Below are 13646 nucleotides of genomic sequence, written 5' to 3'. Positions count from 1 at the left end.
GGAATCGGGAGAGTTCCGGTATTCCGAGAGTCCGGTGTTGGCAGAGTCTACTGTACTTCGAAATGTTTAAATGTGCCAGATGTTTAATATTATCATCGCATTAAAAGCATTGTGCAAAGTATAAAGAACACATTTATATGTGTATTTATATTTACGTCGCTTTAATGCAAATGTTTTTTCGTGTATTATATGGGATGATGGCTGAAGTCGGATGGTAACAAGAAAAGTATGCAAACAAGATTTCGCAAATGAATTGTTTGTTTAAAAGCATTGACTTTTATTAAAGACAATAAAATGCTTAGTGTGTTGGCGACGTTAATGGACAGAATATAAAGAACGCTGCATTTGCAAATTGTTATAACGGTATACTGATGTTGTGTTGAGTAATACTGATACGTTAACCGTACATGTTGAACACTTGTAACAAAAGCAAAGGACCCTATCATTCATAGTTCAAACCACACTCTAACTGTACAGACAGCTCCTTAGTAAAACATGCTAGGGATGTGGGCAATGTTTGTTGTATTTGTACTTACTTTTATAAATTTTATTTCTTGCATTTATCTCGTGGATCGCATTTTATTACACGTCTTTCATACACACTAGTATATTGTTCTGTACATATTCCTGAACTAATAGTACGTGTAAATACATACATTATGCATTAATTTTACAATACACTACTTATTATTTTGCAAATCAAAATGATGCAGTCAACCGATTGTGTTTTTTATACGTCTTGTATTATTTGCTATACTCTCGAAAAATAGCACAGCAGATGTAAACATAATTCATCTATGATGTTTCAAGCAGACGCTTACTCCATTATGGCGTCGTACTGTTGTGTAATTTTAGCATTTGAGTACTATAGAGCGAAAATGCGAACATTTCAATGTGAACACTTAAAAATGAATCGAACAGTCGAAGATACTTTACGTTGTGATGAAAATACTCAAGATATTCAGGAAAAATACAACTAAAATATTCATTTGATCTACGTCATAACACATTTATAACAATTATTCGAGGCTATCGGTTGCAGGATTTTAGCTTACAAGGCATTCTTTATTTAAAAATCTAATGTGATATTACACGTACGTATTATGCAACTGTTAAGAACTGAAATAATTACAATCGGCTGCATAATGTAGTATTTCGTGATGAATTTATTTAATAGTAATGTGTTTTGTCACGCGACACGTGTTCTTTGAAAGTGTAACATATCAACACGGCTTGAAACTTAAGATATTAATGCATTTTATGTAGAGGAAAACGCCATTATGGTATTGTCATATTGCATCATGTCACATGAGTACTATTTACATACACAGTACGCGTCAATTTATTCAAGTAATGGACGTATAACTCCATATTGAGGGCAACAGTCCATGTAAGAGTATTGAAAGCAGCAACGGTCAATATATCACGGGTGATGCCTCAAGAGTAAATAACCTAAAGTGCTTTTTTGGTCATGTTCCATTTGTTCTAAGCGTTATGACTGTAAACAGTGTACTAAGCATTTTTAACAATCAAAATAGTATTGCAATATTAAATATTAAAATTAATCATGATGGAGCAATCTAATGCCATTTACACGCCAGTATTTATCATATGAAGTAAATGAAAATTTCAGATGCATCGAAATGCATTTTATTTTACTGGACTTTGAAACATACGATATCAAAGTGTTTTATATATTTAAGATTTATATATGTAAAAATGAGAAATTTTAAGAATGAGTCAAACTCCTACAACTCGTGTTATACTTGTACGACCCGAATGCAAGTTAAGGAAACATTTCAATCGTATAATCTATGCTTTGTTTGTTCACAAATGTCATGTCATGTTTGTTTAGCTATGGAAGTAAAAAGACTGTCACGCGATAACATATCGCGACACTGCCCTAGGATTGACGTCCAACACACTATAATCATAACAATTCAATGCCTGGTTATGTGATTTAAATCGTTAATTGTTGATTCGATTATTACATTAAGTAAGCATAGTTCACATGAACACAAGTAACATACCCCGACACGTCATGTTCGGAAATGAAGTTAAAGACACTTATTTGCAGTCGAGTATCGAGGGAACTAAATTGTAGTTGTGATTGGGTCAGCCGTTGACTTTTGCTGAATAATTCGATACTTTTTAACTAAATAATGATCTGTATACGAGTATGAGTACCACGGAATGACATTTTTGGAAATATTTGAAATCAACTCGCGAACAATCCTATAATGTGTTCATATCCAGCCGGTGCTCCCGGCTCCCTTTTAATGACTATCATTACAATTATTAAACTTCATGGGGAAGAACTGGTTAGAGGTTCGAGCGTCTGCGCCCGGTGTTCAAACCGTATTTTAATTTGGAAGGCCAGGAACATCGGTGTTTGGTTAAGGCTGCGTTAATAAGTTTTATGTTATCTGTTGGTTAATTAACCTGTATATAAACGAACGTTTTTTAAACACGCAACATATGTTAGTATGGTCTGGCATTGGTGAATTGCGTTATGTGACGTTTCAACAGCAATAACAAATTCACGTAAAATAAAAATCCTCGTCAACGCAGGAACAAATTACTTCATATTATGTACCAATAAATAATTTAATGAATTTTAATCATTTATAAATTTGTAACTGTATATTGCTTTTTGCTAAAAAAATCTTCGTTTTCATAATTTGGATCTATTGTGTAATATCCAGAATTAGAGAAAGAATGTAAAATTGTCATTGTCAGTGATATAAATAATAAAAAAATGATTTTTTCAGAAGCTCGTCCGGTCGAATTCCAAATATTCCCGCTTAAGAGACAATACCACTTTCCTTTGCAGTCATGAAACTACATAAACCGACTCAATACATCAATTATGTTGGCTAGATTATAGGAGTCACTTTGTTTCACGTCTTGCCTATTATTGGATTTTTTTCTACGGAATCCGAATCAATTTAGATGGTAAATGGTTTGTTAATACACATCTCAGCTTATATCAACGTGAGGCATGACGAATCATATACATATGGTAGAAGGGGCCACTTTTTTATTGCACCGCTAAATTGATATATTCTTGATATACCACTGATTGATATGTTTGTTTTTTTTAAATATCAGTTCAACAGGAAGTTGTAATGACATTTAAACTTTGGAGGTAGTTCATATTAATCGGAATCAACAAAAAAGTTATCATTTTTGATAAAATAGAATTAGATTAAACAAAAAAACAATATGATACCAAGATGTTGTATATTTTATACACAAAAGGCAACATAAACAGCAAAATTATTTGACAAATATTAAGCGCAGATACTCATGAAGTTATTATTAACCCTTTGCATGCTGGTAAATTTATCGTCTGCTAAAATGTCGTCTGCTGAATTTCTAAAATTAGCATTTTCTTCGATTTTTATTTCAAAGAATACTATCAGAATAGCAAACAGTTTGGATCCAGATGAGACGCCACGTTCTGTGGCGTCTCATTTGGATCCAAACTGTTTGCAAAGGCCTTCAAAATTCGGTTACCGCACTAAAAGAGTTAACACCTCAAACATCAAACATCATATCATTGTCCGCACGCAAAAAATGCATCGTCCTAGCGATTTTTGTCACTATTTCATATAAAATGGGGGAAGTAGAGGTATGATAAACAGATAAACAGATCGTTTTGTAAAACAACAGGCTTGGTAAAATAAAATAACGGTTTGGCAAGCGTTGCTATTAATTTTATACTAAGCCTCGCCTGATATATTACAAAACTATCAGGCAATAATCTGTTGTTCTCTGGATCGCAGACAGATATGTTTTTTTTTTCTCAAGAAAACAATTGCATCACATTTCAATTGATTTATCACAATTTCCAGTCGGTCTATTCAAATATTTGTTGAGAGTACATGCATATAAGGGACATGGACTTACACGAATAAAAGGAGGCATAAACATAATCTTGTAACAAGTCATCTACAGTGATAAATATTTTACAAGTTTAGAATTTAAACATACGGGGCACGTCTGTACGTAAAAATCTCGTCTTTCGGTCACCCGCACAATATATTTTAGAGCACATGTATATACATGCATGCGCAATTAATTACGTATACGATGATTACATGTTTTACATGGTTTAATGCTCAACAATCCAATACAGAACACATTAAAACGGTGATACAAACATACCTATATCATACACCATCCAAGTATTTTTGAATCGCTAGGTTAACAACTAATGCATCAACAACAAAACATGGTCAACAGCGCTGTCTTTATGACTACCTAATTCGTGAGTAAAAATTACATGTTCTCAGATTTATTTTTATTATCACCCATTATCATAAACATGTACGCACATGGTGAAGACAATTATGTTTTAGACCTCGCATTTGTATTTGTATTTATTGAAGCATTTTATATAAATATATCAATGTGTTTTCTTTTTGTTCGCAGCAGTGTTTGCGGTACGTTGTTTTATCGTGTGTATTACAATGCAAAGGAATAACAGTATTTAAATTCCATTATGCGTTCGAAAGATTCAATATTATTTATTTAATTACGTTATACAAATGTCAATGAAATCAAACAATTACTCTTGGTTATACAATATTTAAAGTACTTAAAACATATATTTTACTGTCGATATAGTGTTTTACTTTGTAGGGAACATAGTCAATACTTTTGAGAACACTTATGAAATGCATTTATCGCATACACAAATCATGTTTCTTTCAAGAATTTTTCACGAAAATATTAACCACATACGACATAGATTGTAGAACGTACCAAATATGATAATACAAGTGAGCATGCGCATATACTTACCTATGGGGACCGCTCCCGAACAGACTGTGTGGATGCATAGGCTTGTCTGACAGTCGCCGCCATTGGGGACCGCTCCCGAACAGACTGTGTGGATGCATAGGCTTGTCTGACAGTCGCCGCCATTGGGGACCGCTCCCGAACAGACTGTGTGGATGCATAGGCTTGTCTGACAGTCGCCGCCATTGGGGACCGCTCCCGAACAGACTGTGTGGATGCATAGGCTTGTCTGACAGTCGCCGCCATTGGGGACCGCTCCCGACCAGACTGTGTGGATGCATAGGCTTGTCTGACAGTCGCCGCCATTGGGGACCGCTCCCGAACAGACAGTGTGGATGCATAGGCTTGTCTGACAGTCGCCGCCATTGGGGACCGCTCCCGACCAGACTGTGTGGATGCATAGGCTTGTCTGACAGTCGCCGCCATTGGGGACCGCTCCCGACCAGACTGTGTGGATGCATAGGCTTGTCTGACAGTCGCCGCCATTGGGGACCGCTCCCGACCAGACTGTGTGGATGCATAGGCTTGTCTGACAGTCGCCGCCATTGGGGACCGCTCCCGACCAGACTGTGTGGATGCAGAGGCTTGTCTGACAGTCGCCGCCATTGGGGACCGCTCCCGACCAGACTGTGTGGATGCGCAGGCTTGTCTGACAGTCGCCGCCATTGGGGACCGCTCCCGACCAGACTGTGTGGATGCATAGGCTTGTCTGACAGTCGCCGCCATTGGGGACCGCTCCCGACCAGACTGTGTGGATGCATAGGCTTGTCTGACAGTCGCCGCCATTGGGGACCGCTCCCGACCAGACTGTGTGGATGCATAGGCTTGTCTGACAGTCGCCGCCTTCAATAGTTTTAGGTTGGAAATAAACTTGACCATCGTTGTTATTCAATTTTTTATTTTTTTGCACAAATTAGACACTTTTGAAACATTTGTTAAACCCAACATTTACCATTGAAAACTCAAATGCAATTGTTTGTTGTGTTACTAAAACAAACACAACATCAATCTAACACGGTCATGCATTATTTACTTTCAATTGAAAACCAGAAATCCTTCGAAGAATCGTCGTAATAATCACCGATGAGCAGCAAATACATGTACATAGTTATAATGAAACTCAAATCACATTTTCAGAAATCAATTCTCATTATCAATATCTAGTAATAAAAAAAAATTAGAAACAAGAAAATTCATCAATTGAAACACTTCATTACAGCTGAAATAAATGCATTGGAACGGTCATTGCAAAACTCCTAAAAAACGGTTGTGAATGTCTTTAGGGGTATTTAAAGTGAAATAGTTAAATGTCATGCCCGATGGGAAGGTCCGGACCGACAGAATGAAAAGCCATAACTTAGTATACGGCGCGGACCTGTCGTTAGTTAAATCCTATATAATTTTACAGACAAAAAAGACAGTTGCACACCTAATAATTTACGTAGCATCCCAATGCCTGAACATTCGATCTTGCGTAGACGGATATTAAATAAGTACTTGATAGCGCTTTATTATAGCGTCTTCTCTAACAATAACGTGCGTGCATCTCAAATGAATATAACATTTTCGCCTGTCCCATGGGTTGAGTGCTAGAGCTTCAACGTTTTCCATTGCGAATTCTTATCGATCATGGTGAATCTATTTAAGTGACGCTTCAAATCGTCTGGTTTGTTAGCCGCTGGGTATTTGCTCACAAAGAGCAACATCGGATCAAAACAAATGAAAATCTTATTGTATGGGACATAATATTGAGACGCAAACGTTGAACGAAAAATTAAAACTGAGTGCGTTTCTAAAAGATGCATCGTCGTGCACTGAGAGTTAAGGGATGATATCCATAATATATATCCGTCTTGAAATTCCGTTATGCATAACAAATAAAGTTGCAACAACATGTTTGAAAATACCAATAGAGAGGATTCAATTGATTCCATGCATAGTCGTTGGCCAAAATAATCAAAATCATTTATCGAGTCAAACCTAAAGGTTGCGGCAGATTGAAAAATAATCGATTAAGGTTGTCGTAAGGACTCATTTACTTAAGTAAATGACTTTTATGTTTGAGGGAAATATGTTTCTGTTTTATTACCAGTATCTTCAAACATATATAATCAAAGAAACGGATTATACATTCATATATTGTTCATGTCGATTTAGTAAAGTGGCAACACACTATATCGAATTAAGAAATGTTCAGACAAAATTTTCTAGAGTTATTTAAATGTCTTCGATGCGGAATTTTAAGTTTTAATATTTAACAATCACATACAATCTTATTGTCTATTTATATTACTTGAAACCATTGATGCAGTGTTGTTTTAAAATAGAACATTATGATCTCGATGGGGGAAATTATCAACGATCCTGAAGCCGGCTTTGTTAATATATCCGTACACAAACGTCCCTGTGTCGAGTTTATTAACGCCATTCAAATCAGGCGAAAAAAGAATCAAACAGACAATTATTCTGTGTAGAATGGGATAAAAAAAATCAAGCTTAGCACGATCTTGTGATTGCAGCTTTGGATTCAAATCTTAACGCCTGATGACATTTTCAGATTATTGCCAAAGCAACAGAACTAAATTGGATGCGACATTTTAAGGTCTAATAAACAGGTTGGTGTAATGAAGGAATTCAACGCTTATTCATAAAAGATAGAAATGAATGTTGAGATATTTTCGTATAACAAAACTCATTTGCCTAATTTTGTCGTCTGCTCCAGTTCTGCGCATACATGTTAATAGAATGCAGATACTACACAATGTGTTAATGTACCAGATGTTTAATGTTGTTATCGCATTAAAAACATTGTGCAAAATATAAAGAATACATTTATATGCCTATTTATTTTATTTACGTCGCTTTAATGCAAATGTGTTTCATGTAGTATATGGGGTGCTGGTTGAAGTCGGATGCTAACAAGGAAATTCTGCAAACAAGATTTCGCCACTCAATTGTTTTTTTAAAAGCATTTACTTTTATTAAAGACAATATAATGCTAAATGTGTTAGCGACGTTAATGCACATAATATAAGGAACGCTGCATTTGCGACTTGTTATAACGGTAGACTGCTTTTGTGTTGAGTAATACTAAGACGTTAACCGTATATGTTGAACACCTGTAACAAAAGCAAAGGACCCTATCATTCATAGTTCAAACCACACTTCAACTGTACGAACAGCTTCTAAGTAAAAGATGCTAGGGATGTGGGCAATGTTTGTTGTTTTTGCACTTACTTTTATTAATTTTATTTCTTGCATTTATCTCGTGGATCGCATTTTATTACACGTCTTTCATACACAATTATTTATTGTTCTGCACATATTCCTGAACTAATAGTACGTGTAAATACATACATAATACATTAATTTCACAATACACTACTTATTATTTTGCAAATAAAAATGATGTTGTCAACCAATTGTGTTTTTTTATACGTCATGTATTATTTGCTATACTCTCGACAAATAGCACAGCAGATGTAAACATCATTCATCTATGATGTTTCAAGCAGACGCTTGCTCCATTATGACGTCGTACTGTTGTGTCATTTTGGAATTTGAGTACTATAGAGCGAAAATGCTAACATTTAAATGTGAACACTTAAAAACAAATCGAACATTCTAAGATACTTTACTTAATGTGGAAAATACGCAATATATTCAGGAAAAATACAATTAAAATATTCATTTGATCTACGTCATAAAACAGTTATAACGATTCTTAGAGGCTAACGTTTGCAGGAATTTAGCTTACATTGCATTCTTTACTTTTAAAATCTAAAGTAGTTTTATACGAACGTATTATGCAACTGTTGAGAACTGAAATAATTACGATCGGCTGCATAATGTTGTATTTCATGATGAATTTATTAAATAGTAATGTGTTTTGTTACGCAACAATTTTTCGTTGAAAGTGAACAGTATCAACACGGCTTGAAACTTAAGCCATTAATATTTTTTTGCAGAGGAATGCACCATTATGGTATTGTCATATTGCAGCATGTCGCATAAGTAGTATTTATAAACACAGTACGTGTCGATTCATTCAAGTAGTGGACTAATAACTCCATATAAAGCCTAAGTCCATTTAACAGTATTGAAAGCAGCATCGGTCAAAATATCACGGGTGATGTCTCAAGAGTCAATAACCTAAAGTGCTTTTTTGGTCATGTCCCATTTGTTCTACGCGTTTTGAATGTAAACATTGTACTAAGCCTTTTTAACTATAAAAATAGTATTGCCATATTAAATATTAAAAAGTATCATGAAAAAACAATCTAATGTCATTTACAAGCCAATATTTATCATATGAAGTAAATGAAAATTTCAGATGCATCGAAATGCATTTTATTCTACTGGGCTTTGGAACATACGATATCAAAGTGTTTCATATATTTAAGATTTACATCTGTAAACATTATATTTGCAGAATGACTCAAACTCCTAAAACACGTTTTGTACTTGTACGTCCCAAATGCAAGTTCTATTCTTTTGCAGAATACGGAATACCTTCAAGCAAGTTCCTAATGTATTGCACATTAATCAAAAGCAGACCCATACATTGTAAATCTATAATCAATACAAATAACACACCATGTACTCAAACATCATTGGTAGAAAACATACTTGCAAAACAAAACAAAACAAACAAAATATTTTACAAACTACAAATTATAAACCCTGTAGAAAAATCAAAAATTCAGGACAAATGGCAAATCCTTCTTCGAGAACAATAATTCAATTGGAAACAAATATATATCATGCAATATGAAACAGCTGAGCACACTGAGAAATGTTCATTATAAGTATGTCCATAGAATCATAGCTACAAATAAATATATTTTAAGTGCTACATATCCGACACCAATTTATGTGAAATATGCAGCGAACACATTGAAACAATATAACACCTATTCTGCGAGTGCAAACATAGTCAAACTCTATGGTACCAATTGACAACATTTCTAGAGAAACAACAATTAAAAAGTAAAACTGCCTCTCTTTAATATCAGCTTCGGTGAAAATACTTTTAAAATACCAGAAATTAATAAGACTGTGAACTACGTTATTAAATTAATGAAATATTTCATATTCAGCATGAAATACAAACAAAAAACACCTACTTCGAATTGTTATATAAATTATTTTAAACTAAAGATCCAAATTGAAAAAGAAATAGCCCTCAACAACGATACACTTCATATTTTTGAACAAAAAATAAAAACACATAAACTTTCATAATCAAGTCCAGTTGTTTTCTACCACACTTTACACAACTCATCGATAGTATTTATTATTACATTTAAAAATAACAACATATAACACAGGCAACCAAGCAACAAAAAACTGCATATACAAGCATATCATGTATAATATGTTTGACATAATTACTTCAGTATCATATAACTTTTGTTCTTGCTCATGCACATATTTACAATGTATGTTTTATATTGAATAAAAAAAGTTTAGGAAATATTCAAAACGTATAATCTATGCTTGGTTAGTTCAAACGTGTCATTTCATGTTTGTTTAGCTATGAAAGTTAAAAGACTGTCACGCGATAACATATCGCGACACTGCCCTACGATTGACGTCCACCACACTATAATCGTAACAATTCAATGCCTGGTTATGTGATTAAATTCGTTAATAGTTAATTCGATTATTACATTAAGCAAGCATAGTTCACATGAACATAAGTAGGCATACCCCGACACGTCATGTTGGAAATGAAGTTAAATACACTTATTGGCAGTCGAGTATCGAGTGAACTAAAATTCGGTTATGATTGGGTCATCCGTTGACTTCTGCTGAATAATTGTTTTATTTTTTTAACTAAACAATCATCTGAATACGAGTATAAGTACCACGACAGGACATTTTTGGAAATATTTTAGATCCACTCGTGGACAATCCAATCATGCGTTCATATCCAGCTGGTGCTCCCGAGAGGCACTGCGTCCCCTACTCTTCTGTAATGTCTATCATAACAATAATAAAACATTTTGGGGACGAACTGGTCGCATAAGAGGTTCGGGCATCGGCGCCCGGTCTATCATTATGTGGGACATAAACCGCATTTTGATTTGGTGGTCCAGGGACATCTTTGTTCGGTAAAGGCTGCATTAATTAGATATATGTTCACTCTTGAATAATGAGTCTGTTCGGAAACGAACGCTTTTAAAGCACGCAAAATATAATGTTATTGTGGTCTGGCATCGGTGAATAGCAGACGTATGTGTTGTTTCAGCAGACATTAACTGATTACAGGTAAAATAACAATAAAAAATCCTCGTCAACGCAGGAACACATTTCTTCATAGCATATACTTTAATAATAAACCATTTCATGACCTTTAATCATTGTTGTATATTGATAATTTTCTTCGTTTTCATTGTTTAAATATATTCAATAACATCCAGAATTAGTGAAAGAATGTATAATCGTAATTGTCAGTTATGCAAAAAATAATAATTTGTGTTTTCAGAAGCTCGTCTGGTCGAATTCCAAATACTCACGCTAAAGAAATAATGCCACTTTCCTTTGCAGACATGAAACTACATAAAACGATCCAATACATCAATTATGTTAGCTAGAGAATGGGAGTCACTTTGGTTCACGTCTCGTAAATTATTGGATTTTTCTATGGAATCCAAATCAATTTAGAAGGAAAATGGTTTGTAAATACGCATCTCAGCTTATATCAACGTGAGGCATGACGAATCATACATATATTGTATGGGGTTACTTCTTTTTCTTATCTCATACATATATAGTGGTTCAAGAAAGAAAGCGCACCGCATTCCATTTGATGTAAACTATCACAATTTCCAGCCGGTCTGTTAATTATTTGTTGAGATTACATGCGTTTAAGGGACGAGGACTTAAAAGAAGAAAAGGAGTCATAAACACAATCATTCACTGTAATAAATATTAACATGTTGGTGAATTTGCAAATCTATAATTTGAACAACGATTTTGATTAATTGTGTATACTAGAAAATGAAATAAAACGAACACTGAAGGAATAAACTAGTTTATCTATTTTATTTGTTTTGCAGCGTCTAGAATGTATTATTTTAACCTCAATGTATTAACCCAACTTAAAGTAAACACTTTCAAAGGCATATATTCAGAAATAAAATAAGAACAAAACACCCGTTATGCCTGTTCATTTTGGGAATTTACGCAATTAATTTCCAATTTGATTAAAGGCTCTTAAAAGGTGACAAATCCAATTATTATGCATATAAACTGAACTAATTTTTACCGGATTTCAGTTACTCTTGCATAAAAAATGATAATATCACAGCTAAAATGCAACGCTGTCAAGAATTACGAGATATATTCGTTTCATTATTTGAAGAAATGTTTACAACTTTGCTATTTCCGTACATTTTCGCTTTCTCCGATGTTCCTCGGATTCTTTTGTAAAGTACGCATATATTGTTTTATTATATGTTTCATTATCTTGATTTCACTTTTGCCTTGATTGTAGTTGCGACTTTTACGTGATACTTAATGTCTTGTGCCGAACAATCAAAATTTGGAAAACCGGCTCGGAATCGCTCGGTATGATTTAGTAAACAGCGATGTAAACAAACTGATTGTTTGTAAACACAGTTGATTTAGGGGACACCGTTTTTTTTTAGCTCAAAACAAGTTGTATTGCTCATTTTTTAATGTAATGTCTAATAGCATATATATAATATGATTATATGTGCTACCTAATTTACGGGCAAAAGCTTTTTTGATAACCATGTATTTTTAATTAATATATGGACATTATTGTGTTCAATATATTATATTGTGACAATAATAAAGCAATTTATCCAATACATTCAATCTTCAAATGAGTAACATGTTCCTAGCTTTAAGATCTAGCATCTTATAATTGTGTGTTTTCTAGCCGCAGGAATTTAAAGCTGGTTCGGTGGCTGCGGTATAGAGGATATGGTGTCTGCTTTGTCACTGGAAGGTCTCTGTATTGATCCCGAAAGTGTGAGCGCTCTTTAGATCATCTTAAAAACACTAAGTACTGGTCCTACCCAGGAAACAGTTTGTTTCATTTAATTTCTAAATTCAACTTAAGCTTGCCAAAACAGTTAATTTTAGCATAAAGTGATTTAACATTATCAAAATAATTTGACGTGTCAAATCAATTTTGATTGACAGGATTTTTTTTATTATCAATGTAGATTTATGTGGAACAGGATGACAGCATACTTGTTATGCAATTAAAATATTAACATGTTATATCATCCATATGTTTTTTAATTTAAACATTCAAATAACACATACAATAAAACATAGATTATCAGTAAACATATAAGCTTATTTATATGTCAGTTATTGTCTTTCTTGGCTAAGCCGCTAGCAGAAGCATGTTAATGATGTTAGTATATATATATATATATTCAGTACATATGTAAAAAGGTATCTGGTATTGTGTGGAGATACAAAACACTATATATTATTTATTTGCACATAAAATAATAGTCACACAATAAGTAATACTAAAACACTGTCATCAACTTACAAGAATATTTACGTATATGAAATTACAAAGTGATGCTATCTTTGGAAAAAAAATATCACCTTTTACAAAATTAACAATGCTGGTTTTGTACTAGCGCATAAAACATGTATCGTGGAACAACAAGTAGCAACCAATTTATTAATTACACAATAGAATGGAAATAATATTAATGGCATTATGCATTAACTAAACAAGCTATTTGCTACTTTTTAGAATTACACTATCTTACTAAAAATGATCGCAACAGGTACTTAGTGCTATTACATACTCAGAGGGGGTAATCACGTGATAGTCAAGA

General features: G+C 33.8%; 1 protein-coding gene across 1 annotated transcript; it reads right to left on the bottom strand.

The window, feature by feature from the left end:
• Positions 1-4809: 4809 nt before the first annotated feature.
• Positions 4810-5685, bottom strand: LOC127878789 (ice nucleation protein-like). The gene has a single exon (XM_052425319.1). The coding sequence runs from the start codon at positions 5683-5685 to the stop codon at positions 4810-4812; it is 876 nt and encodes a 291-aa protein (XP_052281279.1).
• Positions 5686-13646: the final 7961 nt, after the last annotated feature.

The sequence above is a fragment of the Dreissena polymorpha genome, chromosome 4 (assembly GCF_020536995.1).
Source record: "Dreissena polymorpha isolate Duluth1 chromosome 4, UMN_Dpol_1.0, whole genome shotgun sequence".
NCBI classification, from domain to species: Eukaryota; Metazoa; Mollusca; class Bivalvia; order Myida; family Dreissenidae; genus Dreissena; species Dreissena polymorpha.
The sequence above is the reverse complement of the archived record's forward strand: the minus strand, read 5'-3'. Positions and strand labels throughout refer to the sequence as shown.

Coding starts and splice junctions, on each gene's coding strand:
- LOC127878789 (XM_052425319.1), bottom strand. CDS start 5,685: ATGGTCAAGTTTATTTCCAACCTAAAACTATTGAAGGCGGCGACTGTC.